This window comes from Dipteris shenzhenensis, chromosome 32, assembly GCF_047967505.1.
Source record: "Dipteris shenzhenensis isolate YYH24624 ecotype China chromosome 32, Dip_SZ_1.0, whole genome shotgun sequence".
Lineage (NCBI taxonomy): Eukaryota > Viridiplantae > Streptophyta > Polypodiopsida > Gleicheniales > Dipteridaceae > Dipteris > Dipteris shenzhenensis.
This window is the reverse complement of record NC_141627.1, coordinates 11,700,660-11,722,927: the sequence shown is the minus strand read 5'-3', so window position 1 is coordinate 11,722,927 and position 22,268 is coordinate 11,700,660. Positions and strand designations below refer to the sequence as shown.

The window sequence follows — 22,268 nt, the reverse complement described above, 5'->3', positions numbered from 1 at the left end:
CAACAAAACTTAAAAAAAAAAAGCATATATTTCTTCAGGTTGTCAGCTAGAACTAAGGAACTTGGTCCTAGGTTGTGGTGCCTCTTAGCCCCCTACCTTGTGAGCACAGGAACCAGACACCATTTCCTGAACCAAGCCCTTCTTTCATGTTTGAAATCATAATACTACACTACATAAAGCATGCCAAACCAATTTCAACTTAGTCTATACAATGCACTAATAAATACATTAAAAAAGAAAGAGCAATGATGCATATGCATATTCACTACAGAAACTTTTAAAAAATAAATAAGCATACATTTCTTCAGCTTGTCAACTAGATGTAATTATAGTTAGAATAGAAAACGAGAGGATACCAAGGTAGTACAAAATTAATAGACTAAGCGAGCGAGAAGCAAAAAAAACAAAGGCAAGTCAACTATATGGTTGACTAGATTTTACACAAAGGAAAAGCAAAAATTAAAGCACGCGTGTTGCACCATGTAGTCAATGCAACCATGGTGACCTCGACCAGATGCACCAGCCATGGCGACCTCCCATCAAAATTGAGAACATACGTAGAGGGAAAATAAAAGGCAAGGTTGACCATGAGCTGCAGCTGCTTAGAGGCTCCACAGCACCATCAAGACTAGAGTACGGTTTATGAAGTGTACTCAACACGATGAAGGAAGTGCAGGAGGTGTGAGTGGAGAGGTCGAAAGGGAGCACACGTACAGTAGATCAACCAGCTAGCTACTCATGAAGGCACTAACACAGAGAGGATGGGGACAACATGCTAATAACAAATGAGAAGGGTTGCGCACGTAGATGGTCAAGAGAAAAAAGAGTAGAGGTGTGGCTAGTCTAAAAGCCCATCCAGTTTTAAGAGAACAGGTAGCCAAAAAGGAAGTGTAAGCAATGGGAGGTGAGGGCATGGAGTGAGAACTGATGGCCTGTGGAGACTAATATTTGTATCGCCATGCATTGCAAAAGAGGTTGTGCATAAGTCTGTATCAATCAAGCACCACCCACGATGTGCAATAGACCATAAGGAGTAGAAAGGCAACCATTGCCATAGGATAACACAAAGGTGTGTGCAATGCAAGGGAGCATAAGGTAACAAGGCACACTGTCAAAGGCAGCCAGCAAGCAAGGTAAGTACGCAAGAACATTACCCAAAGAGACTGCAAATCAAGCGAAATGGACAAAGCACCTGACTATGAAGAGATGAAGTTTGAAGGTAGATCCGAGAGAACGAGGAGCAGCAAATGGACTCTAGTTGGAGAAGTTAAACGAGCCTGAGTGAGAGAGGGGCCAAGAGGGAAGTAGGTAAGAAGTAGAGATGAAGGAAGGCAAAAGGAGCAGTCTAAGGACAGTGAAGATAAGAAGTGGAGTAATAACACACCAAGAACAATGGCGGTGGAGAGAACATGATAGATGGCAAGCGGTGGAGCAAATAGTTAGGTGGAGATAGAGTTAGATAAAAGGGGTTAGATAAGTACAACGTTAGTTAATAAAAGGGGTTAGATAAAAGGGGTTCAGGAACTAGGCACGCCCATTAGCAAAATTACAAGAAAAATAAATTGTGTACAATTGTAGCTTGTCTCAGGTTAGAATAAAATTATAACCATTAACTTAATTTAAAAAATCCATAATGAAAAAAGGAAAAACTAAAAAGGTTCCGAGGACAATGATTATGTAAAGAAACCACAAGATTAAGAAGAACAATATACAACTAGTGTGAGGAAAAAATGAGATCAAATGGAATTAATTGTGAGTAAGAGGTCGAGGGTAGTGCAAAGAAGCAAAGGGAGATAGACTACAAGGGAGAAAGGTGCTAAAGTTAAGAAGGTGCAACACAAAGGGAAAGGGGGCAATGAAGGTGACGGAAAGAAGCAAGAGAAAGAGATGATAAGACTATAGCTAGAGGTTATCTATATAAAGGAAAATAGTAGGCAGTTAGGCAAGAATTGGCGGTACAATACACTAGGGAACATGGGGCGATGGCAATAAGGGTAATAGGCGAAGGTCTAGGGGAGTTTTTTAAAGGGACATAAGGGCTTAGGGGGGTATTAAAGGAGAAAGGTGCGATTAAGGGAGCAGTCAACATTATCCACTAAAAAAAATGTGTTCTAGGAAGGGGGGCAATATACTTAAGGGACTATGTTTTGAGTAAGAGTTTGTGTGGGTGAGGTTTTATTTTTAAATGGGGGGATAATTATGCTAATAAATATAACAAAATATTCTAATAAGGATCAAAATTGACTAATTAAGTCAAAAATCAAAGTGTGTGTGTGTGCGCGCATGCGAGTGTGTGTGTGTGTGTGTAGTGAGGGGTAATTAAGGTTGGGTGTGTGTGCACTATATGTGAAAGTAAGGATACTCTAATTGTCCATAAATATAAGAAAGCTCATAAACCTTAGAGAATATTTATTTGTCCAAAACCATAGAAAATACATGAGAATAATGCCTATACACATAATAAACACTATGCCAATAATGCCTTTAAACAAAATTAATGTCACTTATTCCCAATCGAAAAAGAAGTGTGTAAGACTCTTGTAAATTGAATGTGTGTGTGTGTGTGTGTGTGTGTAAAAATAGAAAGAGAGTATGTCCCCCTATACATTGATACATACATTAAAGTATTTGCATGTGGCATTTTAGTTTAGTTCATTTCTTCTTATTTGTTGTCATCAATCTATAGAGTCTTCCACTACACAAGATTGTGAGATTGGATAGATGGCTTAAGTGTACTAAATGTATGAGAATGCTTGAGGGGTAGATTTATATTTAAAGCCTCTATTGACTGGCAAGTTCTTTGCATTGTGATAAATTTCTAAATATATAAATGTATAGAAGTACATGATGAAATTAAAGTTAGATTTTCACACACACACACACACACACAACTAAATACATGACTGCATGTTCACTACTCTAGCTCTATTCATTAATTTATTTGAATTTTTACCTACTTTTCGGGATCATAAACTGTGACTAAAGAAATATATAAAATATCTAACAAGACACCTTCTACCTGGCCATTATAGAAAATTTCATTCTTTAATTTTGTGTCATTTTAATCAGTTGATTCTTCTTACTAAGAATCTACTTGTTGTTTCTGTTTACCTATGTATGTAGTGTCCTTCCATGTTCTTGTTAAAGATAGAAGCATGAAGAGATATATCCCTACTATATGACTTGATGAGGGGTAGACATATTGCTGATGATGGGCCTACCATAGACTTAAGTTAGCCAAATGTACATTGGATATAAGGGCATAAGTCTTCTTGATTGCACAAGTCTTCTTTTGGTGCTTAATTCTATAGATCTAGCCAAAATTTTAAATTGTATATGTAATATGTTGGTGAAAGTTTCCAAATATATTTATTTATTATATAAAACTTTGGCGAATTTTCATGGACTTTATTTATAATTTTATAATCTTAAAGATTTTAGTTTCAAATTGTGGCGAATATACTAAGCTTTTATTTTTATAAAAGCATATAAACTTTCACAAGCCATATAAAACTTTTGCTTATTAACGAAACTAATGCGAAAAAATCATCCCTGACACACACACACACACACTCTCTCTCTCTCTCTCTCTCTCTTCTCGCTATCTTTGTATCTCTATCTCTCTATACTGTCTCTTCTCACTCTCTCTGTCTCTCTCTTTATATTTCTCTTCTCTCTCTCCTCCCCCTCTATCTCTCTCTCTCCTCCCCCCTCTCTCTCTCTACTCTCTCTCTCTCTCTATTTATCTCCTCTCTCTCCTCCTCCTCCTCCTCCTCTCTCTCTCTCACACACACACACACACACTCTCTCTCTCTCTCTCTTCTCACTATCTCTCTATCTCTCCCTTTCTCTCTCTCTCTCTCTCTCTCTATATATATATATATATATATATATATCTCTCTCTCTCTCTTCTCTCTCTCCTCCCCCCCTCTCTCTCTCTCTCTCCCTCACACACTCTCTTCTCTCTCTCGCTCTCTCTCTTCTTCCCTCTCTCGCTCTCCCTCTCTCTCTCTCTCTCTCTATATATATATATATATATATATATATATATATATCCTCTCTCCTCCCGCTCTATCTCTCGATGTCTCTGGTCTGTGTGTGTGCGTGTGTGTGTGTGTGTGTGTGTGTTTCTATTTCTCTCAAACAAATACATCTGAGTCACATCCACAATTCATAGCTTTGCCTTTCACAAAGCTTCCATCCACATGAGCCCATTCTTGTAGCGCTACTAGGCTAATGTAAGGATTAAAGGTAGTAACAAAAATTCAATCATGTGGTTGAACCCTTTTCGATGCATTAATGCATATAATTCCAAAGCCAAACATACCCTCTTCTTGCTCGATAATCCCAAGATCATGATAGTCCATCAAACCACATCACAATCAAACAACAGATTAAAGACATTGCATTGCTTCCATGAAATTTTGTATGCAAGGATGTAATCAATCAAGTACCCTTATCATACTTATCAAAGACATGTTGTGCATACTCTATCATCCCACATTTCACATATGCATCCACCAACATGCAGGTACAAAGGCATCTCCAGTCTTGAATCTCTATAGTGCCTCTCATCATAGACGCCAAGCTAGTCATCCTTATGTTCCAATCAATAAGGAAGAAGCATGATTCCAAGTTTTCAATGATCATCACACAAAAACATCATGTCAAACTTTTACTTACACACACACACATAAGTAAAAGCTTGCCATCGTGCTTATTGTGTGTGTGTGTGTATGTACATATGTATGTATATGAATGTATATAAAAATAAAAATAGATACACACACACAAAATATTCTCTCTCTCTCTCTCTCTCTCTCTCTCTCTCTCTCTCCTCGCTATCTTTGTATCTATGTCTCTCTATACTCTCTCTATCTTTCTCTCTTCTCGCTCTCTCTCTCTTTCTCTGTCTCTCTCTTTCTATTTCTCTTCTCTCTCCTCCCCCCCCCTCTCTCTCTCTCTCTCACACACACACACACACACACTCTCTCTCTCTCTCTCTCTCTCTCTCTCTCTCTCTTTCTTCTCTCTCTCTCTCTCCTCTCTCTCTCTCTCTCTCTCTCTCTCTCCCTCCTTCCCTCCCTCCCTCTCTCTCTCTCTCTCTCTTGCTCTCTCTCTCTCACTCTATCTATCTATATATATATATATAAATATATAAATATATTTCCATTTCTATTTCTCTCCTCTCTCCTCCTGCTCTATCTCTCAATGTCTCTGGTCTCTCTATCGCTCTCTCTCTCTCTCTCTCTCTCTCTCTCTCTCTCTATTTCTCTCCTCTCTCTCTTCCCCCTCAATCTCTCTCTCTCTCTCTCTCACACACACACACACTCGCTTTCTCTCCTTTCTCTCTCTCTCTCACACTCTCTTCTCGCTCGCTCTCTATCTTTCTCTCTTCTCTCTATTAACTCTCTCTATTGTTCCTCCCCTCTCTTTCTCTGACTCTCTCTCTATACTCTCTCTCTCTCTCTCCCTCTCTCAATCTCTCTTTCTTTCACACTCTCTTCTCGCTCTCTCTCTTTCTCTCCATACTCTCTCTATATATTTCTCTCTCTATACTCTCTCTTGTTCCCCCCCCCCCCTCTCTCTCTCTCTCTCTCTCTCTGTCTATCTTACTGCAGTCTGGCGGTCAAGGGGCCAAAACTGTGTCGACGCAAAATAGTGACATGTGGCACTGTGTTGTGTCTCGAACGACGGTTGTCCTCTGTGAACATGTGGTGCGATGGCGTCCTCTGCGAACATGTGGCATGGCATGTGGTGCGACGGTGTCCTCTACGAACTCGGTGCAACTGTAGTCTGAGAGACTCTAGTCTCTGAGCCACTTTGAGTCATCTATCTCTAGACTATAGTCTTTAAGCTGCTCTGGCCCCATGCCAGTCTCTCTTACATTGCAGAGTATTGCCACTATTGTGCCCGCCCTCTGTACACCACTGCGTGATTTGTGCCATGTGGCAGTTCTGCCTCTCTCTGGTACCTCATCTATGCCACTACTGCATGCTCAGTCTATGCAGCACCCGTTTTGTGCCACATCATCGAACTGGAGCCTCCACAGCCTGACTGTATGTGGCATCTTTGATCTCGTTGCCTCCATCACATTTATTGGCCCAGCCATGTGCTCTAGTCCCTTGCGCATTGCCTTGCCATGTGGTACCTTCTTTGGTTTGTCACGCCCTGTTAGCTGCCACATGGCTTCTTAAACGTTCTCCTCTCTCCCTCGAACGTCCTTCCCTTCCCGAACCTCCCTCCTCCTCCGAAGCTCTAGAAATCCTTCTTGTCAGGTTTGGTATTAAGCACCTTAAGGAATATAAGAGATGATTATCTAGCTCTAAAGTAATCTAAAAATATGTGTCATACTTGTCCTTAGACACTTGGGCTTGCAAAATCTAAAAAAACTTGTTCTAATTAAGAAGTATGGCCATTTAATCTAAAACCTTGGAAGACAGCTTGAAATTTTGGTGTTAGGCTGACCTTAAAACTTTAGGTAGAACTCAAAGTAATAGGTGAGAGTTACAAGCCATGATAATTGCAGCACATAAGCTATTATGGAAAATAATCGAAACCCCAGAATACTTTATGAACTCTTTTGAATAATTCTAGGAAGTGAATGAGCTAACAGGACATAAAAGTGTCCTAGGACATTTTTATGTCCTTTTACCAAAGTAGTGTTAAATCTAGGCATAACAAACCTCTCTCTCTCTCTCTCTCTCTCTCTCTCTCGGATTTATTTCTAGACGACGGAGTATGATGGCAGATTTTTGGAGGAGATTGCTCCATGGAGACTTGGCACCGCCAGCAGCCCACTTGACACTTGCCCAGATCTTCACACTCATGGCAGGAGGCATGGTCGATGGCCATGACTTCCATCATTTCTTTGGATCACAGACCCCTTAGGGAAGACGATGTTCCTCATATTTCATATTTTACATTTTGTATCTAGGCATTTGGTACTCTATTTCATTTCATTTTGTATCTAGGATTTTTGTAGCATTTCATTTTTCTAGCTGTATTACGATGAGGCCACCTAGTTGGCGCATCGTTGATGATGTATTTTCCTTTCGGATGATTTTGTGTCCCATAGGCCATGTATGGCCTTCCGTGGACCTTTAATAAAATTTCTTTCTTTCTTTCTTTCTTTCTCTCTCATTTTTGGACTTTCCCCGTTGTGTAGGAGATGTGCATAAAAGTCTTTCCAATAGCTCCCTCTCTGGCCGTGACACATTGATAGATCTAGATGTACTCATCAATTGGGCAAAATCATGGGCATAACAAACCCTTCCTTCTCTCTCTCTCTCTATCTTTTTTGGACTTTCCCCATGGTCTTTTTTTTTTTGCCTCATTGCGCCTTTCTTGAAAATTGGTCATTTGATTTGAAATTTTATTTCTTGAAATTAAAGATCACACCTTGAGACCAAGCATAGCGGGTCTGTAACTTGTAGACGGATCATGCTACTCATACTCTTTTGATAGTCTATGTCAACATAGCCTAAAAGCCTTAAATCTAAGTGAGACACTAACTTCAGCCCTCTAATATTACTAATTCCAGACCTAGTGCTTACGGAAAACGTTTTACTCAATTAATCACAAAAACTTGAGGTTTCAAAATTTTGAAGGTTTTTCTTGAGAATTCGTAGATATTTTAGCTAAACTATAACCAAATTGCCTAAAATTTTAAAAATTTTAGAAAATTGAGAAAATATTTTAAACAGGTTAAAAAGAAACTGCTGCAACTTCATTGTTGGAAATAACTATATTTGACTTTAATACAAGCCGGCTCTAACACTCAATCCATGCATTATGATGCTAGTAATCATATTCGACTTTGAATAAAGCCAAGAGAGCTTTATTCAAAAGTGAGTCATGAAGGGATAGTAACCCAGACTACCTTATGGATTCGACACTTATATACTTATTTTTGTAACCCCACTAAGTGACATGGGTAAGTCGAGTAAACATGAGTGTGCAACACCTAACCATACACTTTAGAAAGCCCATATCAACATAGCCTAACAACCTTAAAAGTCACTAATCCAAAACACATAAAACATTTCTCTCAATAAATCATGAAAACTTGGGTTTCAAAAATTTGAAGGTTTTTCTTGTGAATTAGCTAAAGCATAACCAAATTGCCTAAAATTTTGCAAAGTTTTCAAAGTCCACAAAATATTTTTTAGAGGTGAAAACGAAAATGTTTTAAGGTCATTGCTTGCAAGACCATAATAACACTTGATAGACCATATCCATATTTTGACGTGTACTACAAGCCGGCTCTAAGTTCTAAAACTTGATCCGTGCAGGGTCACGCCAAATTCCAATAATCTTATTTGACTTTGAATAAAGCGAGGAGAGCTGGAAATGGTAAAGTCACTAAGTAGAGTTCTAAGTTCTTTGAGCTTTTAAGTTCAGTATAAACTCTCTAAATTCTTCAATATTTTTTACCGAAGAACACGGAGTATCAGGAACGACAGCTCTCCTCGCAGCGGCCTTCATCTCCTCTATCCTTTTCCTCCTTGCCTCTCTGCTTCCTTCGTCCTCCCCTTCCATTATCGCCCTCACGCCCTCCTCTACTCCCTCCTTGCTTATTTCCACTCCCCCCTCCTTTCTCAACCGTAGTGCCAAACCATTCCTCCACTTGTCTGCTATAAACCCTGAATTCAGCTTCTGATCTGCGTGCTTTGGCCATCCCAACAACGGAACCCCAAAGTAGATCCCCTCAATCGTCGAGTTCCAGCCACAATGGGTAAAGAATCCACCCACAGCTTGGTGAGCCAGCACAGACAGCTGCGGTGCCCAATCTATAACCATTCCGCGGTCATGAATGCGGGAGAGGAAGCCCTCTGGTAAAATGTCTGCAACGCTACCTTCCTCAGACTCCGGGCGAAGGACCCAGAGGAATGGATGTCGACTTGACTCGAGGCCCAGAGCTAGCTCGTGGACTTCCTCAGGAGAAAGTGTAGTAAAACTACCAAAAGCTACGTATAAGACAGAAAAGGGGGCATGTTTATCCAGCCAGAGCAAGCACGTTTCGTCCGCTTTAAACAAACTGGTTTCGACAGACTCGGCGGAAGGAAGCAAAGGACCCACAGGATAGATAGAAAGCTTCTGTTCTCGTAGTCCATCTATGATCTCGCTTTCCAGCTCATAGAACGTGTATATCACAGCGCAAGCTGCCTCCCTCAAGCGTCTGAAGGGGCCGACTGCGAATTCAAAGGCAGGATCTGTAATGTCCTCCGCACGCAGAAACTCAGGAAGATCTCTCCGGTAGATGGGCGATATACCAGGAATACATGTGATTACTGATTCTTCTTTGTCGCCGTCGTCAATATCTGTATTCGGTAGGGGAGGATGTGCAGAATTAAGCTCAAAAGTCAGCCAGTGGTCTGCAGAAACTGCGTTGAGTCTACAAGCCATCTACTAGGGAAAAAACTCCACATATATTCCAATTGAAAGCGAAGACGGGGACGATATTCTTTCGGACTTCCAGTACGCTCAGTTACCAGTGCGATATGAACATCTGCAAAAACAGCTAGCAAAAAGAATTGCAGACTACTTCATGTAATTAAGTGTCGCACCTTTGATTGGAACAAGCCCCTTGGAGATTAGCAGAGGAGCGTGAAAGAGATAAGAAAATGCTGTGGCACTGGATGACCAGAAATCGACGCGGGGAAGTCCATGTTTGTCGGCAACGCTTTGTGACCAGCCGAGAAAACTATGGGAGACGATGCTGGAGACAGGGGGCTCCTCCCGACTGAGTTTCTCCAGGAGCGAATCAAAGCCCTGTTCAAGGTTGGCAACAGATTGGACAATTTGTGCAACAGAGGGTCTAGTACTGTTCTGATCTGGGGGCATAACATCGGGGATGGCAGCAATACGGAGGTGAGGGTTGGATCCAGAGGTATCGGAGTCATGAGATTGTTGGCGGCGATTAAGGAGGAGAGAGTAGTTACGCTGAGAGTGGAGAAAGGTGATGAGAATATCGGGAGAGGCCAAGCGGGTGGCGAATTGGAACATGGGGTTAATGTTGCCGACGGAAGGCCATGTCAACATGACAAGGTGCGCACGATACTTGGAGTTGGAAGCCATATCTCCTCAAGAGATTTCGAAAGGAGTGCTACTCAATGACTTTCCTTTGTATTATGTATGTGTGTGTGTGTGTGAGAGAGAGAGAGAGAGAGGGCACACGAGAAGGAAGACACTCGTCGCTATGTATAAACTCCATCCTTAGATTTTTCATTCATAAAATGTATCTTTTTTTAATCTCTTTAAAAAATCATTTTAAATACTTTCTTATGTACATTAAATTTTGTAAATTCTAGAAATTAAAAATATCCTTTTGTTGAACTCAGTTGATAAGGTTACATAAGATGAGTGACCCCCTCGAGACATTTTTGCTTACCAATACAAACATTATTGGGTATCAATACAAATACCTTCAACTTGTAACTTACAAGTTTTTGTTAAAATTTTGGAGGCTTTTTCAGAACTAAAATGGCCTCAAAATCAGGAACCTTTTTTTTTAATTTTCAAGGTTTTCTTTTAGACTTAACAATTCACCTAACATGGCGGCAAAATTAGAAACCGTCTTTCCAAAATTTCAAGGTTTTCTTTTAGATTTAACAATTCACCTAATACTAAACCTCGGTTTTTTGGTGGACACTTGGTGAGCATGTGAAAGTGCATTAGAAGCATACGTTTTCTTAAGTGTGCACATAAAAATATGTAATCATACATATAGTTTTTATCTAATAAATTTCTAGAAATGCACACACAAAGCTTTTTAATTCTCAAATTCATAAAATTCTTTTTAAAAAGAATAATTGGCTATAGCACCTATACGTAAGCAGAGTTTAAACAATACACATTATAGTCACATCGTATGTAAGGTTTTCTCTTGGGGGATGCACCATTAAGAAATCCTAGGTATCCTGTGCGTTTAAGGGGTATCAAAAAAACCCCTTAACTAAAAAAAAATTCCCAATAAAGACACCCATATTTTCTTATGAACTAATGGATTTTTTTCTAAAGTTGAATAAAAAACCCCCTCTTGTTATTGTAAACGTGTTAAATTTTTTTTCCAAAAGTGGAATTAAAATACTCCTTTCTTTAAATGCATGTGGTAGACTAAAATTTCAGAGGTGAACCCCCCGAGGGTTTTCTAGAAGTACATCGCAAGACTTTTTCCTTTCTTCATGGACATCTCCTTTTTATAAGGTTTCTAGTAGTATGTCTTAAGACGTTTTCCCATTTTCATTGGCATTTCCTTTCAATATAGGAGTATTATACATGACACTCTGATGGTGACTTGTGGGACTTTTCACATGTCTTCTTTTTTAAATAAATCCGTTATGATTGTCCATATTTTCAATTTCATTACTACAATTCAATTAGACTTGGTTGTTTTGTAGATATTGCATAGTACATCTCAAGATGTTTTCCCATTTTCATTAGCATTTCCCTTCAATAGAGGAGTATTATACATGATACTCTGATGGTGACTTGTGGGACTTTTCACATGTCTTCTTTTTTAAATAAATCCTTTATGATTGTCCATATTTTCAATTTCATTACTATAATTCAATTAGACTTGGTTGTTTTGTAGATATTGCATTGAATTCCTCTTTTCTCATGTGCTTATATACAAAATTATGAAAGTGTGAAGATTGTAGTTGTATTGACAATGACCTCATTTCAGACAAATATACAAGCATGCTTTTCCTTTTTTATCAATCTTAGCAATTTATGAAATATTTACAAAGAGGTATTTTGAAACAAAATTTTCTCAAGCTACATGAAAAAACCTTAGCTAAGAGATATTTTGAAAACAATTTTTGTCAAGCTAGATGCCATCAATCTTAGCAATTTATTACATTCATGAGTACATATTCAAGTTAGTATGACCAATAGGTACTTCACAATTCTAACAATTGATGTAAAAGTTGGCTTTAAATCATTTATCAAGGTGTACTTTCAATTATTGAATATACTACAATTCACTTATATTTACTTCTTTCGTAGATATGATTATGATTCTTCACATGTCACTTCACACTGTCTGTAGAACATTCTCTAAATCTTATACTCACTCTATGCATAATCTTTCACCTCACTCACTTTTCCCATAGTCTTTAATTTCAATCACTTTATTTGTAATTATCTTTCATCTCACATTATGGACCCTTAAATTCCTCTTCCTCACATCCTTACTCTCACACTCTCAGCTCCTTCTTTCGCCATTCTCCTATCCTCAGCCTTACTCTCGCTCTTTTGCTTCCTTCACCTTGCTCTCACACTCTCAGTTCCTTCTTCCATGAATCCTTAAATTCCTCTCTCATTCCTTCTTCCACATCGTCTTGTGGTTTGTCTCTCATTACCATTCTCCTATCCTTAGCCTTACTCTTGCACATCTTACTCTCACACTCTTAGGTCCTTCTTTTGTCATTCTCCTATCCTCAGCCTTACTCTTGCTCTTTCGCCTCCTCTTCCTTATGCTCACTTCCTTCTTTTGCCTTTTTCTTTTTCATCTCATAGTCTTACTCTCGCACTCTTCTTCCATCTCACCTTACTCCCTCACTTTCTCTTGTTTCTCATTCCATCTTCTCTTAGCTCAAAGCTTCATGAATATTTTCAAAGTCATCTCCTCCATGGAGTAAGACATTAGTAGCAATAAAGATTAGATCTCTGAGAACGAGGCGAAGAGAAAGCAAAGAAAGAGACAATGAGCTCTACTAACCAAGGATGGAAAGAAGGAGTTTGCTCTTCAAAAGTGCCTAGAGAGCGAGGAGAGAGAAAACACATATTTCATTAATTTTGGACTCATATGTCTGGATTTGGACTAATCCTAAAAATCCTTCCCAAATGGAAATAAAAATGTCATTCAAGAATCAAAGGTTTACTTTCTGGCACTATCATTTCCACATAATAAATTTCACAATGTCTCTATATAATCATTAGGGAGAAATGGGGTCTCAAAAGGGCCTCCAATTAGTGTTTCCTAATTTCAAGGATATTAGGGAGGGATTTAAGGTGTACCAATCAGAGTGCTACAAGGTGTGGGATGATGGTATGTTGAGGTGGAGGATGGGAAGGCCTGGAAAGAGTCCTTGTTGGTTTTTTCCCTTACAGTAAGGACCACCCAAACCATCCTCCTCCCCCCCCCTTAACCCATGCTTTACCCTCCTCCCATGTACAACACCTATTTCATTAATTTTGGACTTTTTCTGTTGTTTTTGGGCGAAGCCCAAAAATCCATCCCAAATGAAAACTTTACTTTGTGAAAATATCCTTCCCAAATCAAAATTTTACCTTCTGAAAATATTCTTCCCAAATCAAAAGTTCACTTTGTGGCACTATCATATTCACATAAAAATATTGTTTTTTCAATCTATACATTTGCACCAACATGCAAGAATTTGAAATAATCCTATATTAGAAATTCTAGCTATATCTAAGTTATTTGTTAATTTAATTATTTTTAATATTTTTCCTTGACGTTTTTCCTTGACGTGATAAATTTATAAATCCATGAAAGGAGACTTAAATATTTCATGAAAATAACATTGTCACTCGCAATATGCATAAAATTTTTAAAACTTTTAATAAATAGAAAAAAGACATGATGCCATAAGACCCAAGTTTTGTATTGAACCAAAGAGGTATAATAGCAATTATAGCTATTATTATATGATTACATTGAGAGATGTTGCTCTCAGCTAGAGTCTTTATATCCAAAATGATATAGATTGAACATATGTTTACAATATAAATTGTTGCTCTTAAAGAGCCTCAATTCGTGCCATTTGCATAATTTGACTCCCCATTGTCTTATTGCTCAATGTCATGATAGTCCCTTGCCAGGTGCCATCTGCATAATTTGACTCCCACTTGTCTTGCCAAGCCTTGCCCCTTAGGTGCATTGACTCCCCATTGTCTTATTGCTCAATGCGATAGTCCCTTGCCAAGTGCCATCTGCATTAACTCCCTATTGTCTTGCCAAGCCTTGACCCTTCGGTGACATCTAGTGCAAAATACAGGTGCCATCTTCATTAACTCCCACAAGTTTTCTTGCCAAGCCTTGCCCCTTGGGTGCATTGACTCCCCATTGTCTTATTGCTCAATGTGATAGTCTCTTACTAGGTGCCATCTACATTAACTCCCTATTGTCTTGGCAAGCCTTGACCCTTGGGTGACATCCAGTGCAAATTTTGACTCTCATTTGACATAGGACGTGATGACTTTGATTATAATTGCCTTGGATTGACTTCTTGCGTAGTACCCAAATAAAATTCTTCAATGGACTTCAATACAAAGCTTTAATCATGGACATTCTTCATTTGTGCTGTCTCCTTCTACTTAATCCATGGCGAGCATCCTTAAAAATTCGTGTATATGCAAAATAGTTTGCTGTGGTATTTTTATTTTTCCTTCTACCTCATATCCCATGTGCTTCTTTGATTTCTTTGCCCTTGAATGCCAAGACACTATGATTGTCTCTATCTAAACTTGAGAGACCGCTTCATCATTTGGGACCCACTCCTTCATTATACAATTAGTATACAATGTGTTGTTATCCATATTCTCCTTCCTGCCCTTTGGCTCATACCATACCGCTGTAAATGTTGTAGCTCTCCCTTGGTTATCTCTTTGCACATCAACTACTTTTGCAACCCAAGACTTCACATTCTCATATTCATCATCCGATGGCCGAACCACAACAAAACAATTGACCTCTATATCTACTTGTGGCATAAACTCTCTCTTCTTTAGTCCACAATATGGATGTGGAAGTAATGATACAAATTCATTTTCAAAGACTGGAGCTGGGCGCAAATCGTTATGAACATTTGGCCAAAACATATTGCATTCTTCCTTGACATCTTTTGAGCCTCGCATTCTCTCAAGGTCCTTTATTAAATTTTGTGTCTTGTTAATTACAGTGGTAGTGTGTTCTCTCCAAGTAGGTTTCGAATCAGGATAGCTCCGAAGCATTTCCTCTTTGTATGTAATAAATGCTTTTAATCCTTCTATTTCATAGTTAGACCTCTCATTGAATTCTTGTATAGGAGCCCATATTGGATATCTTTCCTTGCTGGGAATTAAGGTTAAGAGACTGTAAGGTTCTTCAGGTTCCCATTTTGTATCATGAGAATACTGTTGCCATTGCATTACGGGTTTTTCATCTTTAAAAAAAAAAATGAAAGTAGTGTGGATTGGTATGACCTGTCAATGCATCACCACCCGTTTGTATGAAAGGTAGAATGAAGCTCTTCCAATCATACATTCTTTCGAGCCTCTCACATACTGTACTTTCCTTATGACCACCAACTTGCCTGCCACATCTTCTTACCAAGTCATCTATTGTCTCCACATCCTTGCATTTAAGCTCCCTTGAGACTGTGCTAAAAACCTAATCGGTATCCTCATGTATATGCCCAACATACAAAAATCCACATTCGACCTCATTGAAGATTCGATTAGCAACTAGCATGGAGCAGAATGCAAACATGAGTACATTCTTATTTTCTCGCCAGCAATTATCAGCTTGTATTCTCAAAGTCGGTGGTAGGCGACCTTTTTCTACATGTACATTGCGAATTGCCTTCATAGTAAATGTTACAACTTGATTGCTATCATGTAGATGCAAGGAATCAATCCATATATCTTCAAAGAACTTAATTCCATGCACTAACACTCCACATAGATGTGTCTTTAGAAAGTGCTTTCCTTGTAATTTAGGTGGAGTGGCAACAAAACGAGGCAATGTTGTTGTATTCTGATCCATGCCATCTACAATAAGGCACATGTAGTCATCGGGATGCGAAATAGCTTGCTCCTTCCAAAATGCATATTTTTGTCTGGAATGTCCGAATAAGGTCATGATGAGATTTTTGGTTTTTTTTTTAATAATTCCATTTGATTTGGACATGTTTCACTCTCAATCGCTCGCTTTAAATCATCACAGACATTGCACTTTCACATTTTTTGCCTCCTTGGGATTTTAACATATCCAAAGTTCTTCTTCTAAAGAGTATACAAAGTATGAGAAGAAGCTATGGCATCCCCTCTTTGCCTTTGCTTTTCTGCAATAGAGTCAAATACTTCGAGCTTTGTCAAGCCCATTGGAAGGTGCATTTCAGTGATCGCATCACCGTTAGGGAGTTTTGTAGATATATGGGGTTGAGATAAAGCATTTTCATGTATGAAGTCTTGCAAAATTGTTGCTACTGTGACAGTTGAGATTCTTGATTTGGACTTCCTCTATTACCGTGAATGCTAAATTTGTTGCCGCCCTTTGCCTTGGTGACTAAATCCCAATATGTACCATGGGATAATCTAGTAATATTGCGATATGCCTTATTGCAAATCCTCCATTTACGAGAGGTTTTACCTTTTTTCTTGAACTTAGCCTTTTATTGCCATTCTGAAGAAAGCAAGAGAGACTTGTGAGAAGGTATTCATTTCTTTCGCTTCCTCTTCTTTGCCACACGTGTCCTCTACATTCCTTGATGTCTGCAAGATCAATGAAGTGCATACATCTTCACTTGTAACATAGATATCCCAATGCATTTAACACGTTCTCCTCCTTCAATACTCTCTTCCTCTTTGGTTGCTTTTGTGGATCTGCCTGGATTCGCTTTCTCTTCATGCATATGTATGACCGTTTTCGTTCCTTGTGCACATTGTTATTTGTATTTATGCACTTCTTCCACTCTTGAGAGAACATCACTCATTGGGACATCTTGCATGGCTTTCACAAATCCACAAGCTTGATTGACACCAGGTTTGTTAATATACATGAACTCATCTACACTTGACAAGACATTGCTATTGAAACCTTTGCCCTTCTCACAGTGCAAGAATCCATCGACCCCAGATAAGGCTTCGCTTCTAAAATCATTTTGTTTCTCGGAACCAATGAACTCATCCACTCTATATAAGATGTCACTTCTATAATTGAGTATATTGAAATCATCCACATTTGAAGTGATAGAGCCTGGCACAATGGCACGCTTTTTAGGTCCTTTGATATTGTAGTATACCTTGTCTTTATCATTGAAAACCACGTGCCTCTTTCTCATGTTTAAAAATTGCATGCTCCATCTCATATTCTTGCCTACCTCATAGTAGGGATCACATAAGGATGTTATGTTATCAACCATACCATCATCAGTGACTTTTAAAATCCTCATCTGTGCAAATGACCATTGCTCCACTTGTTCAAATCCCAATACTTCACCCTCTGCTATAGTCTTATTTGCAAATGATCTCATTTGTAAAATGTCCCCTATAGTAAAATCCAAGGTGGTGCACTTTGCATTCTTGATAATGTCTGTTGCATAAGTCTCATCTTTATCCCATGCTATAAATGATTTGTTGGATGTATTGTAGGGCATAACATCTCCAAGTGTTTCGATATCTCCACATTTATACTTTAGCTCAACATGTGCGCGAAGAGTCTTTGATACAGTAACTACCACCTTATCTTCACCAAGTCTTCAAAAGTGGCAAACTGAATTGGTATCACTATCATGGATTGTAGCAAATGCAACTACTTCTCTTTTGCTACATAAAATCACATCCATCCCTGGAACAAAATCTATAGCCATCTCCTTTGTGAGGATCCTTCGCAAGCAAGCTGCAGTAGCAACAATTACATAAATATTAGTCTCTTTTTAATAATCTACTCATTTATTATTAATACATAAGGATGGAGGGAAGTTATACCTAGGATCATAAACATGACATGCCATTGTGCTCCACCCAATCACTCGATGGGTGTGATCAAATTGTACCCATGAATTCCTCAAATCACCATTTCCTCCTCTTCTCATGCAATTGACAAGATCCACACCAGATGCTGGACCATTGGTTGACATTTTAAAAACAAAACATTTTTCATCTGGCAAGCCTTGCCCTGGAAAACGACTTCCATGGAAGAATGAATACATATATCTTTTCTTTAGTAAAAGAAGACTGTCACAACCTTCCCCAATAGGTAACCTTGCCTTCTTCTCTTGTGCAACAATCTGTTTGAACCTGTAACATCACAAGTGAACTATTTAGAAGGTCTTTATACCATTCTAAAGTTAAGTAAACTAAAAATCACTTAGCTACAAACAAACATACCGTTGATTCTCAACTAGTGGTACCAAGTGCTCAAGAAAGTTGGTCAACTCTATATCTCCCACACTTGCCCCTTCATTATTGTCTCCTCTCATCAATGATGAATTCAAGAGCTCCTTGGCAACACTCATTTGAGCTTTGCATGGTCTAGCATTTTTATCCACCTTCAAAACATCTGCAACAAGCTTCTTTGTTTTCTCTATCATTGCCTTAGATGTTCTTCGCTGCACGGGGTGCTGATGTTCACCAACATGGACCATCAATCTAGTCATTGTTTCATCAAATGGCATTACATAATATACTATGCAATTACAAGTATCAATGCAATAAGCAGGCTTATGACAATAGTGACAAACAATCTTGTTCCTCTCCTCTTCAATCAAGAGTCCAAGAGTAATCTTCTTTTGTAGGTAGCCTCTAAAAAAGGATGTGTTAAACTTCTTATTGTTTGCAAAATAAGGCAAGTAATTCTATGGCATTCTAATGAGCCAACACAGTAGCTAAGCCTTACTGTACATGAGATAGCCATGTTGGTGGTTGATGGTTTAGTCCATATGTGGCCATCAAATTTTTGCTCCATGCCATTCATGCCATTGATGTTTCCAAAAGTTGGAGGAAATTCCAATAGCATACTTCCATTATATACCCTTGCTAATTCAGTGACTTGCTTCCTTTGCTTTATATTTGCAATCCGCATTTTGAGTATATTGGCTTGCTTGTTCTCCATGATCCAAGGTATGATGCTTTTGCTAATCTGACATTCATCTTTTGAATGGTCCTCATTTGAGCCTTCAAGGTCAATGTGTGAAGTCTGCATCATCTCCATGTCAACATCAGTCCTCGACTTATAAGAATTGTGGTACATACCAAGCTTCTCAATGGGATTTAACTCTTCAAGATCCAATAAGGAGATGGTTGAGAGGTTTTCTTTCCTTCTTTGCCAAACTCTTCGGAGTAAACTCTACTAGCAACACAACGTGATGATGAACCAGGCTCTTCAAGATCACTAATAGTACTTGCTGCCATGATTGTATTGTGGATGAGAGCATACCTTTTTGTCAAGGAGGCATCCAGTACGTAATGCTCTTGACCATCAATATCCCACTCAGATGAAAACTTTACCTTCATTGTTGCTTCACCTTCAATGACTACCTTAAGGCAGATGAGCTTGTGCGTATGGGGAAGAAGGCTTTGAAGGAAATGTGCACTGACAATACTTCTTCCATCCTTGAGTGGGATAGAGTGTGATAGATTCACTCCTTCAATAAGCCATTCAATAGAAGCCTCTTCTGTAGCCATTTTGGATGACACAACAAAAGGTACCAAAGACAGAGGGAGCTCAGAGAAAGTGGTTATTAGAGGAGCTCAGAGAATACAGACAATCTTGAGAGCAGAGGGATGGTAATCCAACATGGCATTGAGAGCAGAGGGATGATAACCCAACACGGATCATGAAAATAATAAGGGATGAAAGAGAGAAATGCAATGTGATGCAAAGCTAGAAGGCAACCAAAGAGACTTAGAAAGTAATCGTGGGAGAGAATGAAGAGGAGAAAATGACAAGAGAGTAGTATCAGGATGCGTAGTCACGAGAAAGCAGAGTGCAAATATTGAAAATGGGTAGAGAATGGGTAGAGGATTGTGAAACAGGTGGTGTTTGAGCTAATTCCAATGTTGATGATGCCCTGACACCACAATGAGAAGTAGCCATGTGGCCGTCATTACAACCCATTGAGCTAGAATGATGGTGAGAAAGGTGGTGGCCGAGATTCTTTCACAAACTTGGATTATGCTAGGATGCCACAATCTTAAGCCTTAAAAGCCACATGCTATTATAGGGACGATTAATGATTGGAGAGAGATGGAGGAGAGACTTCTTCAAAACAACGTGGGCTCTCTAGCATTCAAAACAATGTGGGCTATCTAGCAGGAAGACAGTGGGTACATCATCGATGCACGCTGGCCGATCGCACGGCCGATCGCACACTGATGATGCTTTGGAGACATCCTTGCTTGCGATGGTATCGAGGGATGTAGCGTTAGTTTGCCCCAGGTTAGCCTTTCCACCGCACTTCAGCATCCTTGCCTCGACTCCAATGCCTCTATTACCGCTTTGTTTCGAGGTAAGAACTTCACTATTACATCGCCTCCACCTTGCCCGAATTCCATCACCTGCCTTTTGGAAGGCTCAAAGGATCGATGAATCTACTAGCAATCGTGCCAGTAGCACCAGCAGTCCAGGTCCAAGCTGCTTCACCACTGCCCCCCCTGCTTCACCACAGTCCAGGATCGATTCCTCTAATGCCAAAGCTGCGGTGATTCCTCCATCAAGGCTGTAGGCATGCGATTCTCATATCTGGCACAATAATGATCTATACTTAATACTGAGGTCATGCATTTAGAGCTGCCCCCTACTTTATAAATATGGGCTGACGCATTTTAGCGTAACTGATTGTTAGAAGTTAAAACAAACAAGTTTCGAATTGAACAGGGGGGTTGCCACTAGCTACCGTGCTGTGTAATTGGGTTTGTTTGTTTGGTTTTGCGAAATTGCGAAGGCCATTTTGTGTTGATGAAGGGGAGGAGAGAGATATTAATAAGGATGTATGGCAATGGGAATCAGTCAGGGATGAGGACCCAGGTGCATTAAAGCTTTGGTGGAGGTTGCGACAAGCCAAAATTGGTGGAGGGGTGTTGATTAAGCTCGGATCGTGATGCTTGGAAGGAGGAGTTATTGTTCATTCTGCAACTGTGCAGTGGAGAAATCTGAGCAAGTGGAGGTCTTTGATCACAGTCCAGAGGATCAATCTCTTTACCTTCTACCCATCACTCTTTTCACTGTTGATTCTCCATCAACAGGGCACTTTATAGCGTATATCTATTGTACAGCTCTCAAAGCTATCGATGGTTTAACGCCAAAACCCAAAAGCTCTAAACTTTAGACTATGCAAGTTTAGAGCAGGGCGATGGTTTAACAGCAGAACCGAAAAGCTCAAATGTAAGGATATACAAGCTTAGAGCAGGTCGATGGTTTAACAGCAAAACCCAAAAGCTCAAAACTCTAGACTACGTAGACAACCTAAAGTAGCTACATCAATCATGAGCACTCCACATAGCCGAGCCTCTAAAGGCGACCAGACAGACTCAACTGTCTCCCACTGCTCAAAGGCAACTCGGCTACAACGGGCAGATCCAGATTTTATGCGGCAAGATGACCCTATCAAATTAGCTCTCTCCTCCCTCTCTCCTCCCTCCTTCGTCCCCTCTCTCGGCTCTCTCCTCCCTCCTTCCACTCTCCTCCCTCCTTCCACCACTCTCGGCTCTCTCCTCCCTCCTTCCACTCTCCTCCTTCCTTCCCATCCTATCGATATTAGCTCTCTCCTCCCTCTCTCCTCCCTCCTTTTTCCTCTCTCTTAGCTCTCTCCTCCCTCCTTCCACCTTTCCACTCTCCTCCCTCCTTCCACCTTTCCTCTCTCCTCCCTCCTTCGTCCCCTCTCTTCGTCTCATCTCAAGAAGCTTTGTAAAGGTGTGGCTTAGGGAGTCGCCTTGTGTCAAAGAGGTGTGCAATGTGTTCCTTTTGTGGTGGTAACCTCTTGTAATTTCTATTTAGGTAGTCTAGGTCTCTATGTGATTGCTATCCAACCCCATTTTTGTTTATGATATTGATGAAGCACTTGTTGTTTTGTCGCATCACCTGTGTTAACTCATTGGATTGCATATGGTTTTTCCAAATGGACGAAAGCATGCCCAAGTTCAGGGAAAAAAAGGGGGGGGCTTAGCAGCCCCCCAGAGTCTATGAAACCGAAAAAAAGGGGGGGGCTCAGCAGCCCCCTTTTTTTCCCTTGCTAATGTATACTCTGTGATCAACCCATGAACTTGGGCATGCTTTCGTCCATTTGGAAAAACCATATGCTGTGTCCTTTTGTCCAAGGGAAAAAAAAGGGGGGGGCTCAGCAGCCCCCCAGACTCTATGAAACTGAAAAAAAGAGGGGGGCTACTGAGCCCCCCTCTTTTTTTCGATTTCATAGAGTCTGGGGGGCTGCTGAGCCCCCCCTGCAAATATGCCGATGGGAAATTCAGCTGGCGTTTCCTCCTTTGCATGGACTTGTGGATGGTGTGTTCTTGGAACCAGGTCTGATCTCTTGCATGCA

At 39.9% G+C, this 22,268-nt stretch overlaps 1 protein-coding gene across 1 annotated transcript; it reads right to left on the bottom strand.

Moving 5' to 3' along the window:
• Nucleotides 1–8,201: 8,201 nt before the first annotated feature.
• On the bottom strand, nucleotides 8,202–10,121 carry LOC147880300 (linamarin synthase 2-like). The gene is made up of 2 exons (XM_087370408.1): nucleotides 9,570–10,121; nucleotides 8,202–9,323 (listed from the first exon to the last, which is right to left on the bottom strand). Exons 1-2 carry the CDS (start codon nucleotides 10,078–10,080, stop codon nucleotides 8,377–8,379), a joined length of 1,458 nt encoding a protein of 485 aa, XP_087226534.1. The 5' UTR covers nucleotides 10,081–10,121; the 3' UTR covers nucleotides 8,202–8,376.
• Nucleotides 10,122–22,268: the final 12,147 nt, after the last annotated feature.

Bases quoted from the DNA above. Each gene is read 5' to 3' on its own strand.
- LOC147880300 (XM_087370408.1), bottom strand. From the start codon at position 10,080: ATGGCTTCCAACTCCAAGTATCGTGCGCACCTTGTCATGTTGACATGG. The intron at 9,324-9,569 runs GTGCGACACTTA...TACCGAATACAG, and splicing joins GGGGCTTGTTCCAATCAAAG to ATATTGACGACGGCGACAAA.